Source organism: Pavona decussata, unplaced genomic scaffold (assembly GCF_977016875.1).
Source record: "Pavona decussata unplaced genomic scaffold, jaPavDecu1.1 SCAFFOLD_168, whole genome shotgun sequence".
In the NCBI taxonomy this organism is placed as follows: Eukaryota; Metazoa; Cnidaria; class Anthozoa; order Scleractinia; family Agariciidae; genus Pavona; species Pavona decussata.
In genome coordinates this window covers 669724-695557 of record NW_028145579.1, presented here as the reverse complement: position 1 = coordinate 695557, position 25834 = coordinate 669724, and the positions used below count along the sequence as shown (strand labels likewise).

Sequence of the window (25834 nt, the reverse complement as noted above, 5' to 3'; positions counted from 1 at the left end):
TCCCTCGCTGTTTTTGCCTTCGTGGAGTATATTGATTCGTTGTTCAACGAGCATGAGAAAACACGGAGCTGTACTGTACTGAAAGGCTTCACGTCTCGACACGTCTCGTTAACGGCAACCGGCAAAATGTTGCAGTGGTTGGTAGAGTGAGGGATAGAATTTTGAGATAGTGCTGTGAGCATTTTGAGTCAGACGAGCTGAGGAAATTTGTGAACCATGCCTCGCGCTCTGCAGTTTCTTGTGCTGCTTTTGGCTGTACCTTTACAGTATTTAATCTGTCAGTGGACAGCTCCATCTCCGGGTGAGAGGGCCCAGCTAATGAAACAGTAAGTTTTCAGTCACCTAAAACTTTAAACAATGCAACGTACATTTGTGCACGTGTCATAGGCAAGGCAAAGATTATAGCCCAAGCAAGGTACCTTGATAATAATTGTACTTTGCACTTCCTGCATGGTGGTGCTGACTCATCAAACAAGAAGCTTTCTCAAGTAATGAAAGTTTAGATAAAAGGATAAGGTTAATTAGAAGATTAAACAGGCTGCAGTTCCTTGCAGAAAAAAGTACAAGCTGAAAACATCGATTAATTAACATTTGATTGTGTAGAGTTAATCGGCTTTCGAACTACGTATACTGGCTGCTCAGTTGAACCGTTACTCCTTGGGACCCTGAGAAAATGGGCCAGAAAATATTTTTCACATTTTTTCCAACTTTTTCTACAAAAAGAAACTAGACCATTGCTTCTGAATGCAATGTTCTTATAAAAAGTGGGTCTTTTATTTTCATTGGTTTCAATGCAAGTGAAAGTCATAAACAGAGTGGGTCAGAATTGACAGCCTGGAAAGCATGCTCCAACCTACACTTGGGACTAGTATATGAGGAAGTCCTCAAACCAGGGCTTGGTTCTCCAGGGCATGACCCAATGAAGTCTTAAATGTGTTATTTTCCATACCCATTTTCAGACCTGGTCTAGAGCTTCATATAGAATCCCTATATCTATTTTCAGACCTTATGTTTGCCAATCAGCCAGTAATGTAAGATTTGTAATGTCAAATGATGTATTTTATTGAGGATGCCATTACTTCACTAAAACCAGTGATTTACAGAAGGGCCCTCCAAGATTAAAACCATCAACAAAAATAATAATTAATTTTACGTGATAAAAATTAAAACAAAATAGAAGTTCATCAGTAAGGAAAAAGTTAAAGAATTAAGAAGCTACAATTACTAAATTATATACTGTACATATGATATTTAACAAAGAAGTATGTAATAAAGGAAATACAAGGAATTCACTGATTTAAAGGTTATTTAACAATCACTTTGGAAAGGCTTTGTTTAAAGCTGGATAAAGTGGCGGCACTCCTAAGTGATAGATCAAGGGAGTAATCCACTCTTTTGCAGTAAAGTAAATACTGGTCTAATGGCCCCACCTTCTTTTGGCTACAGTTTTAATTTGGTATTACATCATTGCATAGACATCAGTGTGGGACCCCTGTCAAAATTGGGGACACTGGCCTATTCTTTCCCTGTAATCATTGGCTGGGCATTGAAGATACTGGTCATCGTTTTCTCAACAGGATTTCAAAGTCTCTAAGCCTATTTAGTGGGGGTATGTTCGAATGGCAGAAATGGCCAGAAATAATAGCTAATTGGACCCACTCGTTGATGTTGCTCTTGGATGATGAAGATGGGGAATGCCCAGCTGAAGAAGTTATAAAATTTCAGGACAAGAATGGACACTTTGGTTCGTCAACGGTGCCGCGAACCCCCAGGCCTAAGGAGATCAAATTCCAAGTGGGTCAAGTCATTCGACATAAGCTTTGGAATTACCGTGGTGTTATTATTGGCTGGGATGAAAAACTGAAGGTATGACTGGTAGTGTGATTAGACTCATACCAGGGGTGGGGGGAGAGGTACTTGAAAGTTTCCAAGGGTGGGGTCTAGCAGTGTTACACTGTCTCGGATCAAACTCCATCTCAGATCAAAAAGAACAAATTAAAACAAAACCCTCAGGACACAAATATGGCCAGTCAAAAGTGCAGCGTTTACTCCAGGGTGTGGCATTGCAGGGTGACTACTAATGAAAATAAATAATATTGATTTATTTAAATTAAAATTTGCAGAAGTGCGTGAAACATGGTGCACTAACTTCCCTGTTTACTGTAATCCAACCCTACTTGTCTCAATATTCCCACCAGACGCTATCTCTGAACTGGTGAAGAAATTGTTAGTTGTTTTTTAAATTACATAGCTGATCTGAATTTGACAGTGTCAAATTCATGCATTGGTGAAGTCTTCAGAACCAATTTAAGACTTAAGCTTGTTGTTGAACACATTTGGTACTTGTCTTGCCACCCCTTATTTTAAATCATAATTATTTATAATTATAATAAATTCTTTTGACAGGCATCAGAACAGTGGACAAGGACTAATCATGGAGATAAAACGGTAATTTCTTCCATTTATTCACTTATTCACCTTTTTTTCCATGCACACATTCATAACATTTACTGGTATATTTGTGGCTATAAATTTTAAATCCAGTGATTTTGCTTTGTTTCAGCATTGGCGTGATATGCCAAATTACGCCATTCTTGTTGACATACGAGATCGGCCAAGTAGCCAAATTACTTATGTCCCTGAAGAGAATATTGAAGTTATTACAAACACCAAGGTATGCACATGGAGTTTAAAATTTGTACCATCTGGTAAACATAGCAGAACTTTGAAACTAAAAGTCAGTCATCAGAGATTTCAGTTCCAACAAAATCCTAACTGTAGCCAGCTGTACTTAATGTCTGGACTATTTTTTAATGCCATTAATGTTCAGTCAGTTTGTAGATGGGATTGACTAAACTTATAACTAAACTGTGTTTTGTCCGACCAAAAATAAGTTGGAAATAATGTGATGGAACATATTAAGCCTGGTGAATAAATAATTATTAGAATGATGTATTTAATCAGTAAATGACACAGACATACTCTGAAAAAAAATTCCGAGTGCTCCTATCAGGAGCCGAACCTAAGACCTTCCGATTACTAGTTTGGATGCTCTACCACTGAGCTACAGGAGACTCGTGGGAGCTAAGGCCGTTAAAAAGGTTCATGGGACAAACATCCTGCATACTGCGAGGATTGGAATGTCAATGTGTGGCATATGCACAGTAGAATAATGTGATGGAATGTATTAAGCTTGGTGAATTCCCAAAAAAATTCCTTTTATTCCCAAAACAAAGTTGTCCATATGTTGAATTTCAAGTAAAATTTACTTACAGCTGTAATTGCAGCTCTAACAGCACATCCTTAAAAAAATGTTTTAATAAAATGTCTATTTAAAGTATTGATAGATGAATTTTTTCCGTCAGTGACAAAGGCGTTAGTGGGAAAAAGAAAATCCAAGTTCTTCCACAGGAGTTGAACTTATGACCCTCTGATTACTACACTGTAGTTCGGATGTTCTACCACTGAGCTACAGGAGACTCGTGGGAGCTAAGGCCATTAAACTAGGTTCATGGGACAAACATCCTGCATACTGCTATGATTGGAATGTCGATCAGCGGTATGTCATTGACTGGAAAATTCATCTATCATTTGTTCACCAGGCTTAAAACATATAAAACATTGATCAGTCACATTTTTCCATAGAATTTCTATTGCAATGCATTTCTTTTCAAACGTAATAGGCAAGGTGCAGGACAAAATGGAGGTGGTGTGTTGTACATTGTGGATTTTAATACTAATAAAGCCATGATGGAAACTGGGGTATTTTTTTGTGGGCAGAAGGCCATAAAGTATTAAAGAGCATCTCATCATCTCACAGTCTCTTCTTTTCCCTCCTTGTAGATTGTTCACCAGATTCTTGAGGAATACTTTGTTGAATTCGATGGATCTCGTTACTTACCAAGACCTTGGCTGAAAAAGGTGTATCCTCATGGATAGACAACCAATCCGAACAGAGGTCCAGTGGAGGGATAACAACCAATCAGGAGATGTGTGCACTACGAGAACTGATGAATCATTCAGTTATATATGAACTAGAAAGTAGCCGCCATTGAAAATATAGAATTCGTCCAGGAAGGAATGCGTGTGTGGCAGTTTAAGTTAACTGCAGTCACGTGCAATAAGTTAACTTATTATTCAATAAAATTCAGTGAAATTAATATCAGAGCAGCTGGGTCAATGTTGGCAACAAAGGACTTTTAAGCTGCAACAAAATTATTGTTTCTCTTCCGAAGATTCTCTCTGGGTTATAGCTGCATACTGTTTTTCTCTAGTGGCATTCGGGCCAACGAGGGTTTTGGGGAGTGAAGTGTTTGTATTTTGTACATAACTGGGACAATTTAATAAAACAAGATACTCATGTGTGCTTGTATTGCGTTTCAACTTACAATCTCAATTACAGAATTCAAGTGTTACCCCAGGGTGGATGCTTCTGGGCTGATGGGGATGTGCACCTGAATGTGGTCGAGTTTTCATGACTGGGCTGATTATGATGGGGTCATTAATACTACAGGGTGCCTAGAATGGGATCACATTAACAGAACCCCATTGGGAAGTTAAGTCAGGGAGAGCTTTTCAGTCACAAGTGACAAAAAAGTGTCTTTGGAACTACTGAGACAACTGGAGGAGTGCAAATAACACGATCACTAGTCTAAATTGTGCTGACGGAAACGTGAAGGATTAACCGTGGTTAAATAAGGTCGACTTGTGGAAACTGAGTAACTCGAGGGTGGTAAAAGACCCTGGCTTGTCCATTTTCAGCTGTGCATGTAAAAAAGATGTAGCTCTAGAGTCATTGAAGCATGTCGTGACGTAGTAAACCTCCAGGCAAAGCTCAGAAAAACCGTTTAGGGAAGTGGTCAAAACTCCTATACTTTGAACAGGACCCACCAAACCACAGATAGTGGTCTCTTCTAAACCTAAGACCTAGAAACCTAATGTAAGACCCGAGTATACTGAATAGGCTATTCTGCGAATCCCCCTTGAGTTAAAAGAATTATAACTATGCTTCAACTTCCCATATCTGGATTACTGCTTTTCTGAACGATTTTAAGGGGGAAAACTTCAACTGTCCTGCTTTTTGTCAAGTTGTCGCCATTTTTTGCAAGAATATGGAAACAAGTAATGTTCTTTAAGCAGCGTTCCGGGTGGGCTGGGAACAAGCATTGGGTTTCTAGGGAGTAGTGGCGTTCAAGAGTATGCGCCTTCCCCTTCAAACCAAATCCTGAATTTAAGGTGACCCGTTTGTAAGAGTAGGAGAGGAGGAGCAAAACAATGGAAGAGACGGGGAGCAGTGAGTGAAGGGATTCGTGTCCTTTCCTTGCCCTCCCCTCCCGGCCACCTCCTGCATTTTGTTGTTGTCGTATCTGAAAGCTTTTGTTCACTTTTGGGCAGCACTAAAAGCCAGAATCCGGAAACTGCAATACGGAAACTAAACATTTACTGCTAGCAAACATGTTGAATGTTTAGTTGGAATGAAGTGACGTCCTTGTCGAACGCAACTTTTATATTTTTCGATACGTGGCACCAGAGAAAAAAAATCTAATTTATTTCCCGCCAATGAAAAGTGAGTGTCCCCACGGTTTAAAAATGATCATCCAGGAAGTAATGAAAATCAATTTGACTCAAATAAGTACGTTGGACTCGCGTGAAACGAGTTTATCGTTCGTGAGAACGGGAATGTTGAAACTTGGAGTTCGAGCTAGCCGGATTCGATCTTCCATTCTACAGTACGTGGCCGGGCCAGTTTCGTGTTTCTTTTTTTTTTTTTTTTTATGTCAAGTTGCATGAATGGCGGTTTAGTCGAGGTTCACAATTTTGATGTCACGCCAATTATCGTTCGCTACAAAAAAAAAAAATAAAATTACAGCCTTAAAAGTGCTCTTACTTTAATATGTCAAAATAGGCTAACCCAAGCCTCTATGTTTTAAAATATAACAACTGTACAACTCTTTGTATACCATGTTTTCTACCATTAAAATCGATAACCGATAATTGTTTTGTTGACGGTATGTTTTTGGAACGGCCGGAATTTCCGGCACCCAGAGAGCACAGCTCCATTAACTATAACTGTTTTTGACATGTGACATGAACAGTAACAGTACCAGACGTTGAGCAAACCGCCTTGATGACATACAAGGATCACAAAGCGCAAAGATAATTAGCTCATCTTAGAACGGTGATTGACATAACATGGCACATTTGCTGCTCGCATGCTGAGATTTTTTTTTGAGACCTAAGCCCGTCATGGTGTATAAACCAGGGTCCCAAAGGGGGGATCCCTGGAGCCCTGGAGCCCTGAAATTTCTGCTGTGGAGCCCGGAGCCCTATCATTTTACTGACTGGAGCCCTGATCCTTTTTTGGCTGTGGAGCCCGGAGCCCAAAGACATTTCGCGCGGAACCCGGAGCCCAGCATTTTCAAGTTTGATCATTCCAGTTCCCAGATTGCATTGATTCTTGATTACTGCCTTTTTGTGTTTGTTTGTGCGTATTAACGGGCATAAAGAAACAGAATCTGAAGAGAGGACAGTACATAATACAAGGTTATCTCAGTTTACAATGATATGCAACAACTTAGTTAAGGATTTAAGGTGGCCGAACACAGTTTTTACGCGCGCTTTGCAGATTCTGTAAGCGCGCGCTAGGGTTGTGGTACGCTTATATGGCGGTCGATGAAGTGATCCCTCAATTTCACATGAATTGGATAATAAAGTTAAGTTTTGATCTTTAATAACTAAGTTTCTCATTTCTGGACACTTTTTCTTTTCTTTCCGAGCAAACAAATTCATTCACTAAGACATTATACATGCTTTCATCTTTGCCACGAAACCCAATTAAGGCCACACATGCGCATTAGACCAAAAAATTGTGACTGGTTGTTTTCGTGGGAATGAACAGTTTTCTAAGGAACCGCTCATTAGAATTTCGTGAAATTTTGCATTAAAATAGTTCCCTAAAAGCGTAACTCGTCTACAAAAAGAAACTTAAATCTAACAGAGGGTAACTTCACAAAACATTTAAATACAAAATCGATATTTACAGGAGATCTCTCTGTTAAAATTACATGAAAGTAGTGTAACTGTGTCAGTGTTTTGTGAGTTTTTCTAAATACAAAAAAAATGGAAAAAATCTAATGAGTACATTTTCTAAAAATAAAGGAAACCTATTATTTATGGACGTTAAATATTTCTCTGCGTTGCCATGGAAACGGTACTAAGCTCAACAAGACGCACGAAAATACATTCCTTCTTAGTTAGTCTTACACCATACCAATTTTGGGCGTCCAGAAGTACATAGTTTCCAAATAACGTCTTCTAACACCTGTACACTAAAAAACTGTATTCGGCCACCTTAATGAAAACTTTGTTATAATTGTAGTGAGCGCGATAAAAACAACTTTATAGTAACCGGACGTTCCTTTTAATTAGCAGTTTGCTCGTAGGTATCAGTTACAACAAATTAAAAAAAATAACTTGACAGATCATTTTGAAGATACAAATAATGATGAAGATTAATCATTTCAATGCTTACCCAGTCCTTAATAGATTATATTGTTTACTGTTCATCTGATTCATGACCCTTTCCATCCTGACTTTCAGGTCTTCACCAAACAAGGTGCAAAGACGAAATGACGGTTAAATGGTTTAACCTAACACAAAATCCGCCTCGAATCCCAGTGTTTTATACCCTCACAAAAATTCACAAACCGACATTAGTCGGAAGCCCCATCATATCTGGGTGTGGACGCCTATCATCATTCGTAGACAAACTACTTCAGCCAATAGCGCAAATACAGGACTCGTATCTTAAAGATACGACACATTTCATAAGGTTTATTGAAAGCACTAGGGTGCCTAGAAACACTTTTCTAGTCTCAATGGATGTCACTAGCCTTTACACGAATATCCCACAGGAGGAAGGAATAACTATAGTATGCAACGCATACGAGAACTTTCATGCCAATAACCCTCCTATAGCTACAAATTTCCTCAGAGAAATGCTCAGCCTTATACTGAAGGAGAACTCCTTCCAATTTAACGGGAAAGACTATCTCTAAACACACGGAACTACCATGGGCACTAAAATGGCAGTAGCTTTTGCCAACATCTTTATGGCATCTATAGAAAAGGAGATCTTAAGGCAGAGCGTTAACAAACCACTAACGTGGAAAAGGTTCATTGACGATGTATTTTGCTCGTGGGATACAAACAAATAAGAAATAGAACATTTCATTGAGCGAGCAAATTCGTACCACCCTACCATAAAGTTTACCGCTGAAGTCTCACAATTAGAAACAACATTCTTGGATACAACAGTCTATAAGGGAGAGAGATTCGAGAAAGAATCGATTCTTGACGTGCGCACACATTACAAACCTACTGAAACATCTCAGTACACAAACTACAACAGTTGCCACCCAGCAGGCGTAAAAAAGGCTTTGTTAAAGAAGAAGCCCTTAGGCTTCTGAGGACAAACTCTTCTAAAGTAGGGTTTGAGGAAAACATTAAAAACTTTAAAACACGCCTGGCATCGAGAGGTTATCCTAGTAACCTGGTGGACAAAATCCTCTCCGAAGTTAACTTCGTAGAAAGAAAGAACGCTCTTACACAAAAACAGAAAGCACACAAGAAAATTCTTTTGTGACACAATTTCAGTCATCACTGCCATGTTTGAAAAAAATTCTCATGGAAAAATGGCATTTAATACAAAACCAGCCGCTACTAAGAGAGATATACAAGGAACTTCCCTTGATCTCTTATAGAAAAGGGAAGTCGCTTAATAAAGGCTTTTATCAACACAATGGGCACACAGCGGGAGTCGTGCAGGTCTGTCAACCCCATTTAAACAAGTTTAATATTTAATCCACTTTTAAATAATAGGAGATAATGTAACTGGCTGCTTGGGTTTAAAAAATTGATCGGAATTGCTGACTTTTTTATTTGCGTATTTGATTTAGCGTTAAAAATAGAATTTTTACATATCAAGATTGTAGACCAGAGTGGAGCCCGGAGCCCTAACGCAGATGATGTGGAGCCCTAGAGCCCTGAAATTTTCGCCTTGGAGCCCTGGAGCCCTGCATTTTTAAGGCCGGAGCCCTGGAGCCCTAAACCCCTTTGGGACCCTGATAAACGGCCTCTATGTTTTCCTTTGAAACTGTTTAAAGATTTCTGGAGACCACAAATGTCACCTAACTAAATTGCGTTCACAAGGCTTCATTTTGCATGAACAGCAAATTATCTGTTTTCAGTTTGCAGCTTGATTGATTACGCAGCTAAACACCAGCAATGACGAAGATCTTACGGCAACATGACAAACTCGGTAGTTCGACAATTATTCAGTATTTGTGGGTAAATCATATAGAATATATAGATAAATGACGACCCGGATAAAATCAGTAAATCTGCCAAACGAGTTTCATCAAACTTCGCTCCTCTAGCGCGCTTCGGTTCCGATTTGCTGACTTACCTGGAACTTTCCCTCACTCTACCTGTAGTTTCACTTCGCTACCTTCCGAAAAAATTTGACAGCTTTTTTTCAAAACAAGTTGAAAGGGGGTATCCAGAAAATGAATGAAACAAAAGAGAAACTAAGTATGTACTCGGTAACTTACCGTTTCTTAATTGGAGAGTCCGCCATCTGTACAGTCTGAAGCAATTCACTTTGTCTCTCACCAGTAAGTTGTCTCTCTCTGTCACGTAAGACATTGCTTCCTTTATAAACAACGTTTTCTTTTATGCCAACGAGCGATTTAAGTGTTTTTATTCCGTATTTTTTACCCCAAGACATATTTTACCATTAAATATTTTCTCTCCGTATTGTACATGGCCTGTTTCCGATTCCGGATTCCGGCTTTTAGTGCTGCTCACCCTGAAATCTGGTTGGCGATGTTCAAATTTCAAAAATATCGGTCACGTTTGCATATTATTGTGATTGATTTTTAATAATCGACTCCTATGATCAGATTGAAAGAAGGCGACAATAGGAGCCTACCCGATAATAACGTTTATTTCCCCACGTATATTACTCGCTGATAAACAACCCATAAGTAAGACACCAAAACCCAGCATTTTATATAAACATTATTTTTAAGTTGGGAAGCTTCTGGCTGCTATTACTCGCAGCCCACCCAGAATCCTGGTTACCGGTATAAATAACTTGTTTTTATAGTAGCAAGTGAATAGTACTTTTCGCGCGCGCCGATTGGCTAAATCGGAGGTGATTAGCCAAGTACTATTCACCTCCGAGCCGAAGAGAATTAACATGATGGCTTTCCGTTTCGCCACGGATACTTAAGAGGAAATCATTTCGATAAACGAGGCGGCCGTTAAAAAAATATTCATAAATGGCAACAAAGTTTGGTTTGACGGCATTAAATGGTAAGTTATTTAATCTTTTCAACCTCATATTCTCAGGCGAAAAATTGAAAATATAATCCTTTGTTTACGAAAACTGCCGAGCACTAAAATCACAATGAAAACAATGAAACATCTGATATTTTTCAACATGGTTTTTCATTTCAACAACAAGACAAATTTCACAGAAAAATTGAAGAAGTGACACTGTAGGAACTAAACAAGACGGTCTTCAAATGTTTTATTTGTCCGCAAGAAAGCGAGACGGAACTTTCTACAATAAGAAATCGCTTACCGCGTGGCGCGCGAGATTTTAAAATTGCATACTATTTGTACTATTTGTACTATTCACCTCCACTTCGGTGAATAATTGTGAACTAATCTTCCTAAAATAAATCAACTAATATTGGAGGCAACCCGAAAAAAATGGGACTGTTGTAATTTTAGAGCCCGGCTATCAGCAAACCATTAGGTCTCAGGTCTTAGGTTTCCGGGTCTTAGGTTTCCCGGTCTTAGGTTTCCAGAGGTCTTTCCAGGCTTAGGTCTTAACAGTCGACCGGGTGCTTCTCTCTGGTGAGTAATATACCATTTACTTTTGCTGTGATCTCCAGTGAGAATTACCGTTCATTGTTAAAAATGGCAACGTAATTAAAATAGGGCGAGTGTTCAGAGTGTTCGTGCACACTAATATATAATTGTTCGCCGTTCGGTCTCGCCAAAAATATCTTTTGTTATTAGCGATTCGAGGAATTTTCAAAGAAAGGAGGTATGGCTTAACCAGAGGTTCGATTTCCGATCGATTGAGATGTTTTGAAACCGCGAAATCAAATGATATGAAGAGACGGTATTTTTGTGGCTAATTTAAAATAACCGGCAGCTGGTCAATGACTTCAAAACTCTAAATGACCGGCTGTCTGTTCGCTGCCATATTTTGGACACTAGTTCAAGGGAATCAAAGGTGTTCATCCAATCCAAGCTACTCTGTGTGTAGATTGATTTGATTAATAAGCGCAAAGCGATTCAGGAGAGCTCTATAGTTGAAGTTCTGAAGTCAAACCCTTGGTTTGCGCTCGGCATATACAGCGAAGCCATGAGTTTGTAATATTATGCTCGGGGCTGATTTTAAATCGGTCTAGTTTGAATTTATGCTGATATTTAGCCATAATTACATCAGGCATTTGCTATTCCTCTGTTTGCTTTTATGCAACAACTTGAGTGTTACTTATTTTGTTCGACGACGACTTCGAGATTTAAAGAAGGACGTATTTTAATTTAGGAAGGCTTTGACGGGCAAATTGTAAAATTAGACTGGACTGGATTGGATTGGATTTGTAAAACACGGACTGGATTTGCAAAGCGCGGGTTTGGTTTGGGTTGTAAAAACGTAGAGTTGTAAAACATGGATTTGTAAAAACGTGGAATTGCAAAACATATGGATTTGTTTAAGCTAGACTGTAATACAGTATTTTCGTTTTAGGTTAAATGCCCTCGGCTCCGCTTCTTTCTCGAACTCTCTCGTGTTAGGTGATAGTCTGTTTGTATTGTTAAAATAAACGTTGTTTGTATTGTTAAAATAAACGTTCACATTCCGTTGTCACCGATCAGTACGTGTTTATTCTACCAAATTATTTTCAATTCAGCCAACTGACTCGTACTCCACCAAGATGATACCAGTCGTAACATGTTGCAGCAATATTTCGTCATTCCTTGGAGGGCATGCATTTTCCTAGAATTAACATTACTTTACTGACATTTAAAAGACATTAATAGCCTTTGGCAAAGTCCGGTGCTGGTATAAAAGACTCAGTGAATGAACATAAAAATTAGGGAAATCTGGCGGCAAGACTTAGGGCCTCCGTGTTGTATCCTGTGTTCCCAGTTCGTTTTGTGCCCTTTAAAGGTAATTTTGTATGAGCTAATACAGATTAATATGTTCGATTTAAGTTATTTTCAATTCCGTTCAACTGGCTCGTATTACACTAAGCAACTTAAAAGTTGCAGAAAGTTTTAGGAAACGGAATTTTAATTCTCGCATTTACTATAGCTGTAGTTATTGGTTTTACGAAAAGGGTAGCTGTGACCTTACCGACAAAAGCGAAAAATACTGTAGCTCACTTTAATTTTCTTTAATTACGATTGAAATCTGAATTTGTGAGATACACAGCGAACTGAAACGTTGGCTGTTCCGCCCTGATGACTTTCGTTGCTTTTTCAGTATTCGACACACCACAAATGACATTCTTGAAACATTGGCACTGAAAGTTAGAGCAGCAATAATGACAGTGCAATAAGATTTCCTTCTGCGTGATTCCTTTTATTTGCAGGATTTCTTTTACCAGTACTTTTCTAATGGTCCTATGGTCTCCTTTATTGCCTTTAATTTGGCCATTCACTGCCGGTCACCACACGTCACCTCACCTAATGCTTTAGAAAATTTTAGGGAAAATCGGCTGGGGGGTATTTTACAATCATTGCGCCCTGATTTCTCCTCAACACCGCGGCGCTCGAAAACATGTTAAGCAACAAATAAAACAATCGGGCGTATTACATATTCTGTAAAAAAAAACAAACTAATAAGAAGTAGGTCCTGTCTGAACATTTATGGGGCTGAAAAAAAAGTTCACCTGTGTGCGGCACGTAAAGGCGCCCTGGGAATACTTGTGGATTGTGGAATTCATGGATTCCTCAACCCCCCAACCCCGTACCGGGACAAATATATTAGGGAGCCTTAGCAACGGCGACGACAACGAGAACGTCAAAAAAAAACAAACAAAACAATAGGCTTACTAAGCCAAACAAGCACTCTACACTTTTTTGTACATTTCTTTGCCGTCACGACGTAAACACACGACGACGAATTTTTCTTTCTCTTTCTAAACTTGGGTGTTGTAGTGTATTGATTACTATAGTAACAAGGACATGTGTTACTGTTACCTTTTGTGAAACTACTGCATGCTACAGCATGATGTGAAAGTACTGTTACTGAGTTGAAGTAGAATAATGATTGTACTCCAATATAGATAATTGCTTAGTGAATAAAGTTTATTACATAGAAAGCAATGGAAGAGTGTGTGTCTCCTCACTTAAGTAGTAAATGACGACACAACATATTGGCGACGAGGATGAACTCGTAACTGCAGAACCAGCAGACAATCCAGGACAGCCAGAACCGGTAGACAATTCCGGACAGCCAAATTCGGTAACTAACCAGCCAGAACCGGCAGAAAATCCACACGAAATGGAACGATCGTTGCCCGCACCCAAGGCGCTCAACATTGACGCAGCCGACCTGTACAGTGAATGGAAACACTGGTTGAGTGCATTTGACATTTATGCCATTGCCTCAGACCTGAAAAAGAAGGACGACGCGGTTCAGAGAGCTACGATGCTGCACTGCCTTGGCCCCGCAGTACAACGCATCTTCAATACGCTCCCTGGAGATCACAAGACCTTTGAAGAGGTGAAAACTGCCCTGAGTGGACACTTTGCACCAAAACGAAACGTGGTGGCAGAACGCTACAAGTTCAGATCGCGAGCACAAAAGACAGACGAGTCGATCGACACGTATCTGACGAGCCTCAGAGAGCTAGTCAAATCCTGCGACTTCGGCACACTCGAGGAGGAGATGATACGGGACCAAATTGTGGAAAAATGTTCCTCTCGTACCTTGAAGCAGAAACTTCTCCAGCAGGACGACCTGGACCTCGCAAAGACCATCAAAATTGCGCGAAGTGCAGAGACGGCGGTACAAGAAACACTATTGCTGTCACAAGGAACCAAGGAAAACCCAATCCAAATTGACCACGTGCACGCCTCTCGCAGATTTCCAGCGAAACAGTTCAGCTGTTACAGATGTGGTGGAACGGACGGACACAGTCCTGATGAATGCGGCGCCATTAAAGCCACGTGCAATTCCTGTAAAAAAGTTGGACACTTGCAAAAGGTCTGTCGCTCGAAACCTAAAGCTACGCATCCAACAAACCGGCACAAGCAGAGGTCAGCGAAAAAAGAAAAGAAAGCTCCAGCCATGAAGGTCCGCAGCTTGAGATCCAAATCTACTAACTGGCTTGAAGACAGCTCGAGTGACGAGAGCGAACCTGTACTCTCTATGAACAATATTGACAGTTCCATTACAGTACAAATTAATGGACAAAGGACCAAAATGATCGTCGACACCGGTTGTAAGTACAACATAATATCTTCACAATTGTATAAATCACAATTTAAGAACTATGAACTGAGTCGAACTCAAAAACGCTTTACTGCGTATGGACAGAAAGAACCGCTTAAATGTAATGGTTATTTTAACGCCACCATTAGGGCAGGCGACAAAACTATTAGTACAAAGGTTTATGTAATAGAGGGTAACGCAGAAGCATTACTAGGACGAGACTCTAGTTTCAAGTTAGAAATACTTACCCAAGTAAATTCAATTGATCAAACCAGTGCTCAAGGTGAGCTAGATGCTCTACTCAAGGAGTATGATGATATTTTTCAAGGTTTAGAAAAGGTTACTGATTTTGAACATAAAATCACTATTGACCCAGAGGTCAAACCTGTCAGTCAACACCTAAGGCGAATACCCGTCAGTCAAATTGAACCAGTGAATAATGAACTTGACAGGATGTTAGAACAGGATATTATCGAAGAAGTCACTGAAGCAAGTCCCTGGGTTTCAAATTTAGTAATTGTTCCCAAGAAATCAGGCGATCTTAGGGTATGTTGTGACCTTAGAGAGGTAAATAAGGCTGTTATAAGAGAGCGTTATGTTTTACCTAAGGTTGAGGATACCTTGCATGCGATGCATGGCTCTAAGTACTTTGCAAAGATCGATGCTAAGAGCGGATTCTTTCAGCTTACGCTAGCTGAAGAGTCGCGGCACGTTACCACGTTCATTACGCCACGTGGTTGTTATCGGTTTAAGCGAACTCCCTTCGGTCTCAGTGATGCAAGCGAAGCCTTTCAAAAAAATGATGGAAAAGATCTTGTTTGGTATCGAAGGTGTCCGCATTTCGGTCGATGACGTTATCATCTACGCCGAAACTATGGCTGAACTTGTCAAGCGCGTCCGCAACGTTTTCAACCGATGTCGTGAGTACAACCTTAAGCTCAATCGCAGCAAATGTGAATTTGGAGTTAAACAAATTTCAATTCTAGGCCATGTCGTATCTGAAAAAGGCATCGAGCCCGATCCAGCGAAAACGGAAGCCATTAGAGCAACGCCTCCGCCGGACAACGTGTCCGATCTTCGATCTTTTCTCGGAACGTGTGGCTATGTTGCTAAATTCATTCCAAATTATGCGAACATTGCCGAACCGCTACGAAAGCTCACTCGGAAAGAGCAGAAATGGTCATGGGGACCAGAACAAGCGAAGGCATTCAAAGCCTTAAAAGAAGCGCTGTCAGGCGCACCGGTCTTGGCTTGTTTTCGTGTAGAAGCTCCAACCTATGTGGTTACTGACGCCAGCCCAGTAGGTCTAGGCGCCATTTTATTGCAAGATCAAGGCACCGGTGAGCGTAAACCGATTGCGTACATCAGCCGATCACTTACTTCAACGGAACGGAGGTATTCACAAATTGAGCGCGAAGCGCTAGGTTGTGTTTGGGCAGTCGAACGCTTACACAATTATCTATTCGGTATAAAGTTTACTTTATTGACCGACAACAAGCCTCTTTCTAGTATGTTTGAGCCACATTCAAGCAAAGTGCTACCTCCGCGTATTCAGCGTTTAGCTTGGAGATTGCATCAATACAATTTCTGTATCCAGCATATTGCAGGGAACGCCAATACAGCAGATTCGCTGTCGCGCTTGCCATCCATGCACGATGATCTTTCGGACACTGGTTTCGTTTGCGAAAATTATGTGCGGTTTGTTTACGCATCAAACATGTTAGACCTTCAAGCTGTCACTTTTTCTGACATAAGATCCGAGACCAGCAAAGATGTCACGCTGTCCAAACTACTTATTCAAATTCAAAGCGGAAAATGGTCGCATGACCTCAAGCCATACGATAGGGTCAAGGAAGAGTTATCTGTTTTTGAAGGAGTCATTCTTAGAGGGAACCGAATTGTTGTTCCACAGTCGTTGCAAAAGCGAATTCTGAAATTAGCGCATGAAACTCATCAAGGAATTGTTAAGACAAAACAATTTCTCAGAGCGCGTTTTTTCTGGCCCGGCATGGACGAAGCAGCAGAATCAATGATCAAAAATTGTCAAGCTTGCGTGGTGAATCAGCCTTTGAATAAGTATACTCCGCTTCAGCCGATACCTTTACCTCGTGGTCCTTGGGTGAAAGGTGCAGTGGATCTCGTTGGTCCGATGGATGGCAAATTCATATTGACCTATATCGATTACTATTCGTCCTATCCGGAAGCGTATATTTTGAAAGAAATCACTTCACGCGAGGTCATCAAAGCATTGAGTGATATATTTGCTAGATTTGGGTTTCCAGAAGAAATCGTTTCTGACAACGGAAAACAGTTTGTAAGCGAAGAATTCGAAGTGTTTCTTAAATCGTGCGGGATCAAGCACATACGTGTGTCACCGTACTATGCGCGAAGCAACGGAAAGTTAGAGAGATTTCATCGATATCTTAAGAAAAATTTCCGAGCGGCGATCTCCGAAGGTAAGTCCTGGCAAGAGGAGTTACCTAAAATTCTCATGCTCTACCGAGCAACTCCGCATCCAGTTAGCGGAAAGTCGCCTTCCATGCTGTTGTTCAATCACGAAATTCGTACGAAAGTACCGCACATTGAGTCTCTCTCAAATACAGCAGCATCGGCAATCGATCACGAGCATCGGTCCAAATGCAATTTGTATCAAGCTCGTTTGAAGGAATATCACGACGCCAAGCAACATGCAGCTCCGCACAATTTCAAGGTTGGTGACATCGTGCATTGTGCGAACATGAAGCCGAACAAATTAGACTCGAAATTCTCGTTGGCTAAGCACGTAATCATTGAGACCAAAGCGAGAGATACGTTCAGTCTAGTCAACGTCGACACGGGTACTACGCTAGTTCGTAATGCAAAGTACTTAAAGCATGCGCCTAGTGAGTATGTTACTGATCTTGTTGAACAAGAAGTTGCTACTGAAACTAAAGAGTCCGAAGACTCTACTGAGTCCGGTGCGACAGTTTCTGACGCTTGTGACAACACTAAGCCTTCTGGTCATGTTGACAAGCAAGCCACTCAGAACGAGGACGTCGTTACCACTAAGTCAGGACGAGTAGTTAAGTCAACCAAAGATCACGATAATTTCGTATATTATTGATTCAGTGATTTAATAATTCTCTAGTTGTATTCTTTGCTTATTCCTTGAACATTGCCCGGGAAGGATGTAGTGTATTGATTACTATAGTAACAAGGACATGTGTTACTGTTACCTTTTGTGAAACTACTGCATGCTACAGCATGATGTGAAAGTACTGTTACTGAGTTGAAGTAGAATAATGATTGTACTCCAATATAGATAATTGCTTAGTGAATAAAGTTTATTACATAGAAAGCAATGGAAGAGTGTGTGTCTCCTCACTTAAGTAGTAAATGACGACACAACAGGTGTGGTCTCCAAATATAGAGCTCCAGGAAATTTCACTTAGATTTGACATTTAAACGGCAAGTTGGAATAATCGCAACGACGTTTGAAAAAACGCGAATTCATTTTAATAGTGTTGTTTTCGCTGCCTTCCTCGCTGTCTTTGCTAAAGTTCCCTATTATAGTTTGTAAAGAAATTGTTGTGCTGTGTCGGTGGCGGAGTGGAAACAAATGTTTGGTTTTATCAACCGAGTTGATAAGGTAATTTGGCCACCGTAAAGAGATTCGAGAGCTAAAGTTCTCTAAACCCCCCCGGGGGGGGGGGTACTCCCTTATATGGGCTATATAGGTATGTGCAGCGCCAAAGGGTATCGCTTTTAGCCATTTTGCCGCCATTTTGGTAATAAATAGGGTATGGATTTTTGCACTCTAGTCCTGGGTTCGATTTTTTTTAGAAGAAGCTACTTCAGGTTATAAATAGGGTAGGGAAATTCGCAGATTTTGGTCATAAATAGGGTAAGGGTTTTGGGAAGCGGGCCGCACACCCCTACCCAATTTGTTTTGGAGTACCCTCCCCCCCCCCCCCCCCGGGTCTAAACCACTCTCAGTTCTTGAATCTGTTTACGGTGACCAAATTACCTTATAAAATCAGATCAATTGATAAAACCAAACATTTAATTAAATATACCACCGCTTTGTCCCTACTTAGTGTCGGTAAATGACACTGAACGAAAACGCAGCAAAAGGTCCAACTATTTTTAATTTCCTACAAACACAGGTCTGCTGGGACGCTATGATTCGTAAAAGGTGTTCATAGACAAGACAATGGCAAAGCTTGGTCAAGAAAATTTAAGTCCTTCGTGGTCTCCGTGCTGCCCTACATTCAGACAAGCCCACAAGCATGACAGCGGCTGGGCATGGGTAGTAGTTATTACCGGTTCGTTGTGTACCGTGCTGGCTATTGGCTGCTCGTACAGTTTTGGCGTGATCTATCCGTCACTTTTGGACGAATTTAAACAGGGCAAAGCAAAAACAGGTAAGGCCGCCTTCACAAGTGGGCGGGAAAGGTTAGACGGCAAACTTAAGTGTTGCCAAACTCAGGCTTCAAAAGTTTGAAAAACCCCTAGCTTGTTTTAACCTCACCCGACAAACCTTCAGCGCAAGAAACCTCCACTTTATCGTATTGGTTAAAGGACTATGTCAGGTGGGGCACATGCGCAGTAGAGTCCGGTTCAGACTTATTTGCATACAACTCGTCGCGGGATTTTGCTTTTGCGCCATTGCAAAAGATTTCAAAAATATCCCAACAAACAGCGTCTGTAATTACTATACGTTTCTAAATAAAAAAATTCAGTTAACTTTCCGAAGATAAACGCGATTCAAACAGACGAAAACAGCTTCCTAAACTCTCCGACGGTATTTGAAAGATTTGGGTCAACGATTTCAAATTGCTTTTCATCAACGCGCGCATGCACCTGGGATAATTTAGCCCCTTAAAGTCCGAGTTTGACGGCAGTAGTTTTAATTGGCTTTTCTGTTAACCAATGGGGAAACGTCAAATGCAAGTTTCCGAGACGAAACTAGTTCTATTTCCTGCAATAGCACATTTGCCAACATTCCATGAAATTATCTGTATAAGCTCCCTTACTCAGGTCGTACAAAGTCCGTCCACAAAATCGTATACGGAAAATATAAGGACGGCAGGTGACGTATGAGGTCCATATCATGATCAGTGTTCGCCAGGGTATGACAAGGACCAGGATTCTGTATACATAAGTATGAGGAATCAATCGAATACTGGTCATTATACAGTCCTTATGGCGGCGGTGTCCTAATACGTCAGTATGGATATTTGTACACTTGATGTATATACACTCCAATTGTATCATTATACCATTATATCACCTTTTATTACTCAACACATTGTAACACTGCCCAGGTATGGTCATGTTGAGCTCAATATTCGTCGTACATACACAACAGACATCCTGTGATAGACAATTTCGTATGTCGGGGAGGGAAATGATAGAGCTCTTTTAACAAGTCAGGTGAACGACCTCGGATCGTCTCCAGCATTTCTGCAATAAAACAGTGCTTTGTTATTAATATGCTGAACGGAATAATAAAACAACTATCCTGCTCAGGCAATCTTGCGGAATATCCCCTGATTTTAGGCAACTTGGCCTACGGCCTCGTCGGTTAACTAGCTATGAGGCGATATTCCGCGCTATTTCGCATGACAATTGTTGCAACATTCAATTTATACACGACAACTCAGGCATGCGTACAATGCAAAACGTATCCTTTCCGAGACACAACACAAGCGGTGTATCAAAATCACTGACTTTTTTTTTCTGCAGCGTGGATTGGATCGCTATGCATGTCTCTAACCTTCTCTTTCGCTCCCTTGGCGGGAAAACTCTGCGATTGCTTCAGTCCCAGAGTCATTACTATCCTCGGGGGCCTGGTATCTATAATAGGACTCGTCTCAACTTCCCAAGCACACAACATATTCGTCATGTACGTCACATATGGTGTCATATTCGCTTTTGGAGCAAGTTGCGTGTACATTGCTGTATTTGCCACCGTACCTAAGTACTTTCGCAAGTGGCGCTCGTTAGCAACCGGAATGTTGGCAACGGGTCCGGGAGCAGGCACATTTCTGATGAGCCCTATTTTGGCCCTATCCATTGACGAACTTGGATGGCAAGGAGGGTTTTTTGTAATGGCTGGTATTATTGGGGTCGTGTGCATACTCGGATGTACCCTCGACCCTAATACTCCAAAGGATATTCTTGACGGAGAATTTCAAGAGTCGAAACAAGGCGAAAATAGAAGGAGAAAACTTTCAAATAACCGCGAATACCTGATAACGGTTTCTGTTACTACTTTGGCGATATTAGGAATTATTGTACCACAGGTTCACCTGGTAAGTTGGAAAGATCTACAGGATCCTATAGTCTTAAAGTTTAAATGACAGATTTTTTTATTTACTAGATCAAATGTTAACGTTGTTCTCGTTTAAAAATCGAAAAAGCAAACCTTATCAATTTTTTCCCCACGTTTGAGGCGTATAAAAGTCTCGAGTTTCACTTCCGGTTTCCTACAATACCGCTCAAGTCAGGAGACTGGGGATAGTCAGAGGGCTGTGACCCCAATACAGGAACGTTCAGTCTCGCGGTTTCTCTATTCCTCAGTTGTTTCATTCTAGTAAGTATCCAACAATCCCTCTTTCCTCCGCAGAGGCTCCTTCATAAAAAAAGGAGGGAAAAGGAAATGTGAAGAAAAATGGTAATTGACCGCGCTCCTCGTTATTTCACTTTCTCCAATTAATCATCCGTTTTTTGTCTCCGCTCGAACGCGAAACATGCCTCTGCGGAGAAGAGAGCAACAGTGATCCCATTCATATTTTTGTCTACACAGTTGTTTTCCTCTGCACACGAAAAACAGCTAAGGAATAGTGACCGCTTCCTTCCCCTTTATAGCGTCTGCCACGCAGGCCACATATCGAGTGACAATCATGAACAGCCGGGTGAGAACATTTAACCAGTTGTAACAGTCGATGAATTTGGCCAAACCGCAGAAATTGTAGTATGTTTTTGAGTGCTTATTCCATTCCAAATTTTGCCCAAATCTTATAGCTTCCACTCGCATTTTGCCATAGATTCCATTCCTAAAGACCAAATCCCTTTCCCAATGCGTCAAATCCTGTTTTTTTTTTTTTTTTTTTAACGAAAAAAGAGCAAATCCCATTTCCCATTTACCCCTTCAGCACCCTCTCTTTAGGAACTTGCGTTTGATTCCGGCGCAGTTTATACATTTGCCTGTGACATTTCTGTTTATACCGATTTTGTCTCTAGGCTCGCTACTGTGAAGAGAGAGGCATCAGTTTAGATCTGGCGTCTAAGCTCTACTTGGCTTTTGGCCTTTGTTCTGCGTTTGCGAGGGTGTTTGCCGGTCGCCTTTGTGACTTCACAGCCGTTAACAATCGATTTGTCTATCAGAGTTGCTTGTTCATCTCGGGCATTTTAACACTGCTTTGTCCCTTGGCAAAAACGTTTCCACATTTGCTGATTGTCTTCATCCTCTTTGGTTTGTTTGACGGCGCTCAAGCAACAGTCGCCAATGTACTGATTATAAATTGTGTTGACGAAGAACAATTGGCTCAGGGTCTCGGCATATGGCTCTTCTTTCTATCTATTTCAATAGCATCCGGCCCACCTCTCGCAGGTAAATATAATTAAATAGGAGAAAGAACCTCACAGTTATTTACACAGCTTAAGCAGTTGCGAAAAGAAAACGTGAAAAAAAAAATTCAGGCTTGAACGGGATTCGAACCCATGGCCTCTACGATGCCGGTGCAGTGCTCTACCAACTGAGTTATCAAGCCAACTGGGAGCTGGTCATATTTTGAGTTCGCTTGATAGCTCGGTTGGTAGAGCACTGCACCGGCATCGCAGAGGTCATGGGTTCGGAGCCCGTTCAAGCCTGAATTTTTTTCAGGCTTTCTTTTTACAACTACTAAATAACTGCGAGGGGCTTTCTTCTATAGCTATTTTTAAATCATTCACCCAATGCTCAAATATATGTCTCCTGTATTCATATTCATTTAACTATAATTATCACGATACTTTCAGCGGTTTATAAAGCGGCAAGTCATGTCAACTTTCGGATGAAGGCTCATCCATCGTCCGGCTGTTTACAATACTGGAAACTAAGTTTGTATGTGACAATTACAAAAGCTTACAAAGTGCGATGAAATCTAGTAATAATCAGTTAATGCTCACGGCATTAAAGTAAAGGAGAATGTGAAAAGAACGCAACAGAAATATTGACAATGAACATATACATGCTTGTACGACTAAGATAAACTAAGATGTTTCAAAACTACTTGTTTATTCATCGAAGGCTGTTCCGTAGATTTCATCGCACTTTGTAAGTTTATTTTTTTATAAGCAGCTGTCGATGGATGAGATTTCATCCGAAACATGTTTTGCCGTTTAAAAAGTATTATGTGGTCAGATCAAAACGTTATATATTGCCTAGTACTGCAGCGTTACTTTTGTGACTATAATTACTGTATGTCATCTATATATTTTCCATACCCCTTGAGGTCAGCCAGCGTGAATTCACGTCTTGTTGTGAAGGGGAACGAACGTGGGGTACACACCAACCTCGACCCAAAGGCAAAAAGGGGAATCCTAGATTGAAGGCTGCGTGTAAGAGACCGGTTGATTGTCTTTCGCCCATTAGCCGTTCTCGGCTTCGAAGTTTACGTTCTAGAAGGAGGTACTGTTAAGATTGTCTCGCAACAAAATAACGACTCAGATATTGAGTTGAAATTACCTAATTGGTCCTAATAGACCCTTCTCCAAAATGGCGGTCGAAAATTCAAATAAGTTAAAATTAAAAACGTATACCAACACTAGAAAGAGCACTTTTACTTTAGCAACCCTGCAAAGTTTCTGCATGTCAGGTGTAATATCAGCTGAGAAAATGTAAGTTGAAAAATGACGTTTGTATGACTGGGGGTATGAAGTATACCCCAGTCATACAAACGTCTGTATATTTGTCAAATTTCATCTTACATTTCCTAAGTTGATATAGCACCTAACAAGCTGAAAACTTGCAAGGTTACTAAAGTAAAGGTACTCTTTTCAGTGCTGGTATCAGTTTTTCATTCAGTTCAATTTGAACTCATTCAAATCTGTTGCCGCCATTTTGGAGAAGGGTCCGGCTATTGACTCCACATACTCTGCATGAAACATTGGGTGAAACAGTTAGACCAACAACAGGTCAAAGTAAATTCGAGGAATAAAATTCCGTTTCTTACAAAAACGTTCGGCATTTTGAATTTTCAAAAGGATCTTGAATCAAACAGATCAATCCCTATTAATATACAAAAATATGTTTGTAAGGAGGTGTCTCCTTTTTGCCACTCCGCATACTTTCTGCGCATCTCTGGATAGTCCAAGAAAGTAGGATTTCTTAACGGCGTTGCCAGATCTTGGCAAGGGTTATTAGGATCCTAAAACTGAAAAATAGGGGTAACCGGCCACTCATTTTTCAGAGATAATCAAGCTTCAGTTTAGGGAAAATGCCATACATTGTCTTGTATTTTAGCGCATTTTTATTGTTGCTTAATTATCTCTGAAAAATGCATGGTTACCCCAATTTTCTTTTTGGATTTCAATAGCCCTTGCTAAGATCTGCTTTTCCCGTATAATCATAAACTCCGCAAAAATACGTCTTTATTAGGAGGCAGCGAGGTGTCCTCTCCCCTCCGATGTTATGAGAATCTAACCTATGCTGATTAATCATCGTCTTTCAATTCTGGTTGCCAGGTTACGTTGCCGATTCCACGGGCTCATATGCGCCCGCATTTTACATGGCAGGTGGCTGCATCATCATTGGTGCGAGTGCCCACTTCATGATATACTTCGTCGATAATAAGCCTGATGGCGCTGACATTTCGCCGGAAGATGAGACAGAGGTTTTCGTTGTTGTGGAGGAGGTGACAGTTGTCTGAGGATTAGGTCTTCAATTTACTTTTAAACACCGACATTGTTCATGCCAGTTCTCCATTTGCATTAAATAGCTAAAGACCTTTTTCATAAGGCAGGGTGGCCGATAAATTATTCTTTTAGAATTATTTTTATGATTATTAACCCTCCAGGCCTCGTTAGCATGTGAAAATTCAATAGAATTCTTACTCCAAAATGATGTTAGCAGAGCTTATTAACATACATCTATAAGAGTAATAGATTGGCCCCCCATTTGTGAAAAGCTGTATTAACGTAACTCCTGTTTTGAAATTTTGTATCTTTTGTATTAATTTTGTAAAATACTATTAAAATATTGCATCCCGCGTGTATTTTGTACCATAGTAACGTCGTCAGTCACGTGGCCAGGACGTCCGGAATGTTTTTGAGGGTGTTGTAAAAATACATTAAGCCCAATAAAAGAGTGACTGGTAGGTCGCAGGTTGTATATTAGTTATCTGTCGAACGTCTCCTATTCAGAGACTTATCAAGTCAAAACTCGTATATGAGGTTTGAATGAGTGCTCTTGTTAATGTCTTCGACGGTTTTCCTCCATTCCGACTCCTTCATTGCTAGAATATATGTAACTTTTCCTGTTATGGTAGTATAACGTGGAAACGAGCGAGGAAAGTTGAGGCGGCATGGGCGAAATTCTTGGAACCAAAACGAGGCTAATGTTTTGGCGCCTTTTTTTTCGCGGCTACCATCACATTCGGCTATCGTACACCTATCGTACAAGTAGTGGTGGTCGCATCAGCTGAATGTGTTGTTCTTCGTTCCTCGGACAACGCGGCTTGCAAAATTGTTCTACTTGCTGCTTTTTTCGTTCTTTTTCTGTGAAATGTTATGAACTGTTATTTGACAGTCAACAAGACTACCTTTGTGACTACGCTGCTACGCAAGTAAAATCAGCTGTCGAGGAAAGCAAAGCTATATTTTATTCCTTCTTCGACAAGAGTAGCTAGCTAGCTAGAGCGACAATTCAAGAAAGCAATTTCAGTGTCGGCGTTTCGAAAAGGTCGATATAGATTTCAATTTAAACTACACAGTTATTGGCAAGTTTTTTTGCACGTAAAATTCACACTATAAATAATCCGGGCATTTTGTATTTATTAAAAAGCAAAATGGCTTGACCTGTTACTAAATGTAAAAAGTTTTTCAACGGATTTTGGCTCGGGGACATGTCCTCTACAACATATCAAAAGTCTCAGTAGGGGAGGTTGCTTAAAAATGGCTTCTTCTTTTTTTTTTTTTAGCAATTATAGACTCATCGAATCGTGTTGTGGCGTAGGAAACCTCCAGCCAAACCACGGAAAAGGGATTCATCCAAAAAATAATACCAACAAATAAAATGCATTCAGAAAAAAATGGGACCGTTTCTTTTCAACTCCAACGGCATTT

At 40.5% G+C, this 25834-nt stretch overlaps 3 protein-coding genes across 4 annotated transcripts; all 3 read left to right on the top strand.

Moving 5' to 3' along the window:
* The first annotated feature begins 20 nt into the window (after positions 1-20).
* On the top strand, positions 21-4362 carry LOC146464191 (uncharacterized). Its single transcript, XM_085130130.1, has 5 exons — positions 21-326; positions 1578-1866; positions 2407-2448; positions 2564-2674; positions 3844-4362. The coding sequence occupies exons 1-5, from the start codon at positions 217-219 to the stop codon at positions 3937-3939; spliced, it is 648 nt and encodes a 215-aa protein (XP_084986256.1). The 5' UTR covers positions 21-216; the 3' UTR covers positions 3940-4362.
* Positions 4363-10187: 5825 nt separating this feature from the next.
* On the top strand, positions 10188-24884 carry LOC146464189 (monocarboxylate transporter 10-like). Of its 2 annotated transcripts, none has more exons than XM_085130102.1 (5): positions 10188-10377; positions 18670-18927; positions 20252-20820; positions 21752-22121; positions 24236-24884. In XM_085130102.1, the coding sequence occupies exons 2-5, from the start codon at positions 18717-18719 to the stop codon at positions 24418-24420; spliced, it is 1335 nt and encodes a 444-aa protein (XP_084986228.1). In that variant the 5' UTR covers positions 10188-10377; positions 18670-18716; the 3' UTR covers positions 24421-24884. The 2 variants fall into 2 exon arrangements, with proteins under 2 accessions (XP_084986228.1, XP_084986229.1); XM_085130103.1 differs by lacking the exon at positions 10188-10377 and adding an exon at positions 10781-10926.
* Positions 13448-15376, top strand: LOC146464190 (uncharacterized). Its single transcript, XM_085130149.1, has one exon. It carries the CDS (start codon positions 13448-13450, stop codon positions 15374-15376), a length of 1929 nt encoding a protein of 642 aa, XP_084986275.1.
* Positions 24885-25834: the final 950 nt, after the last annotated feature.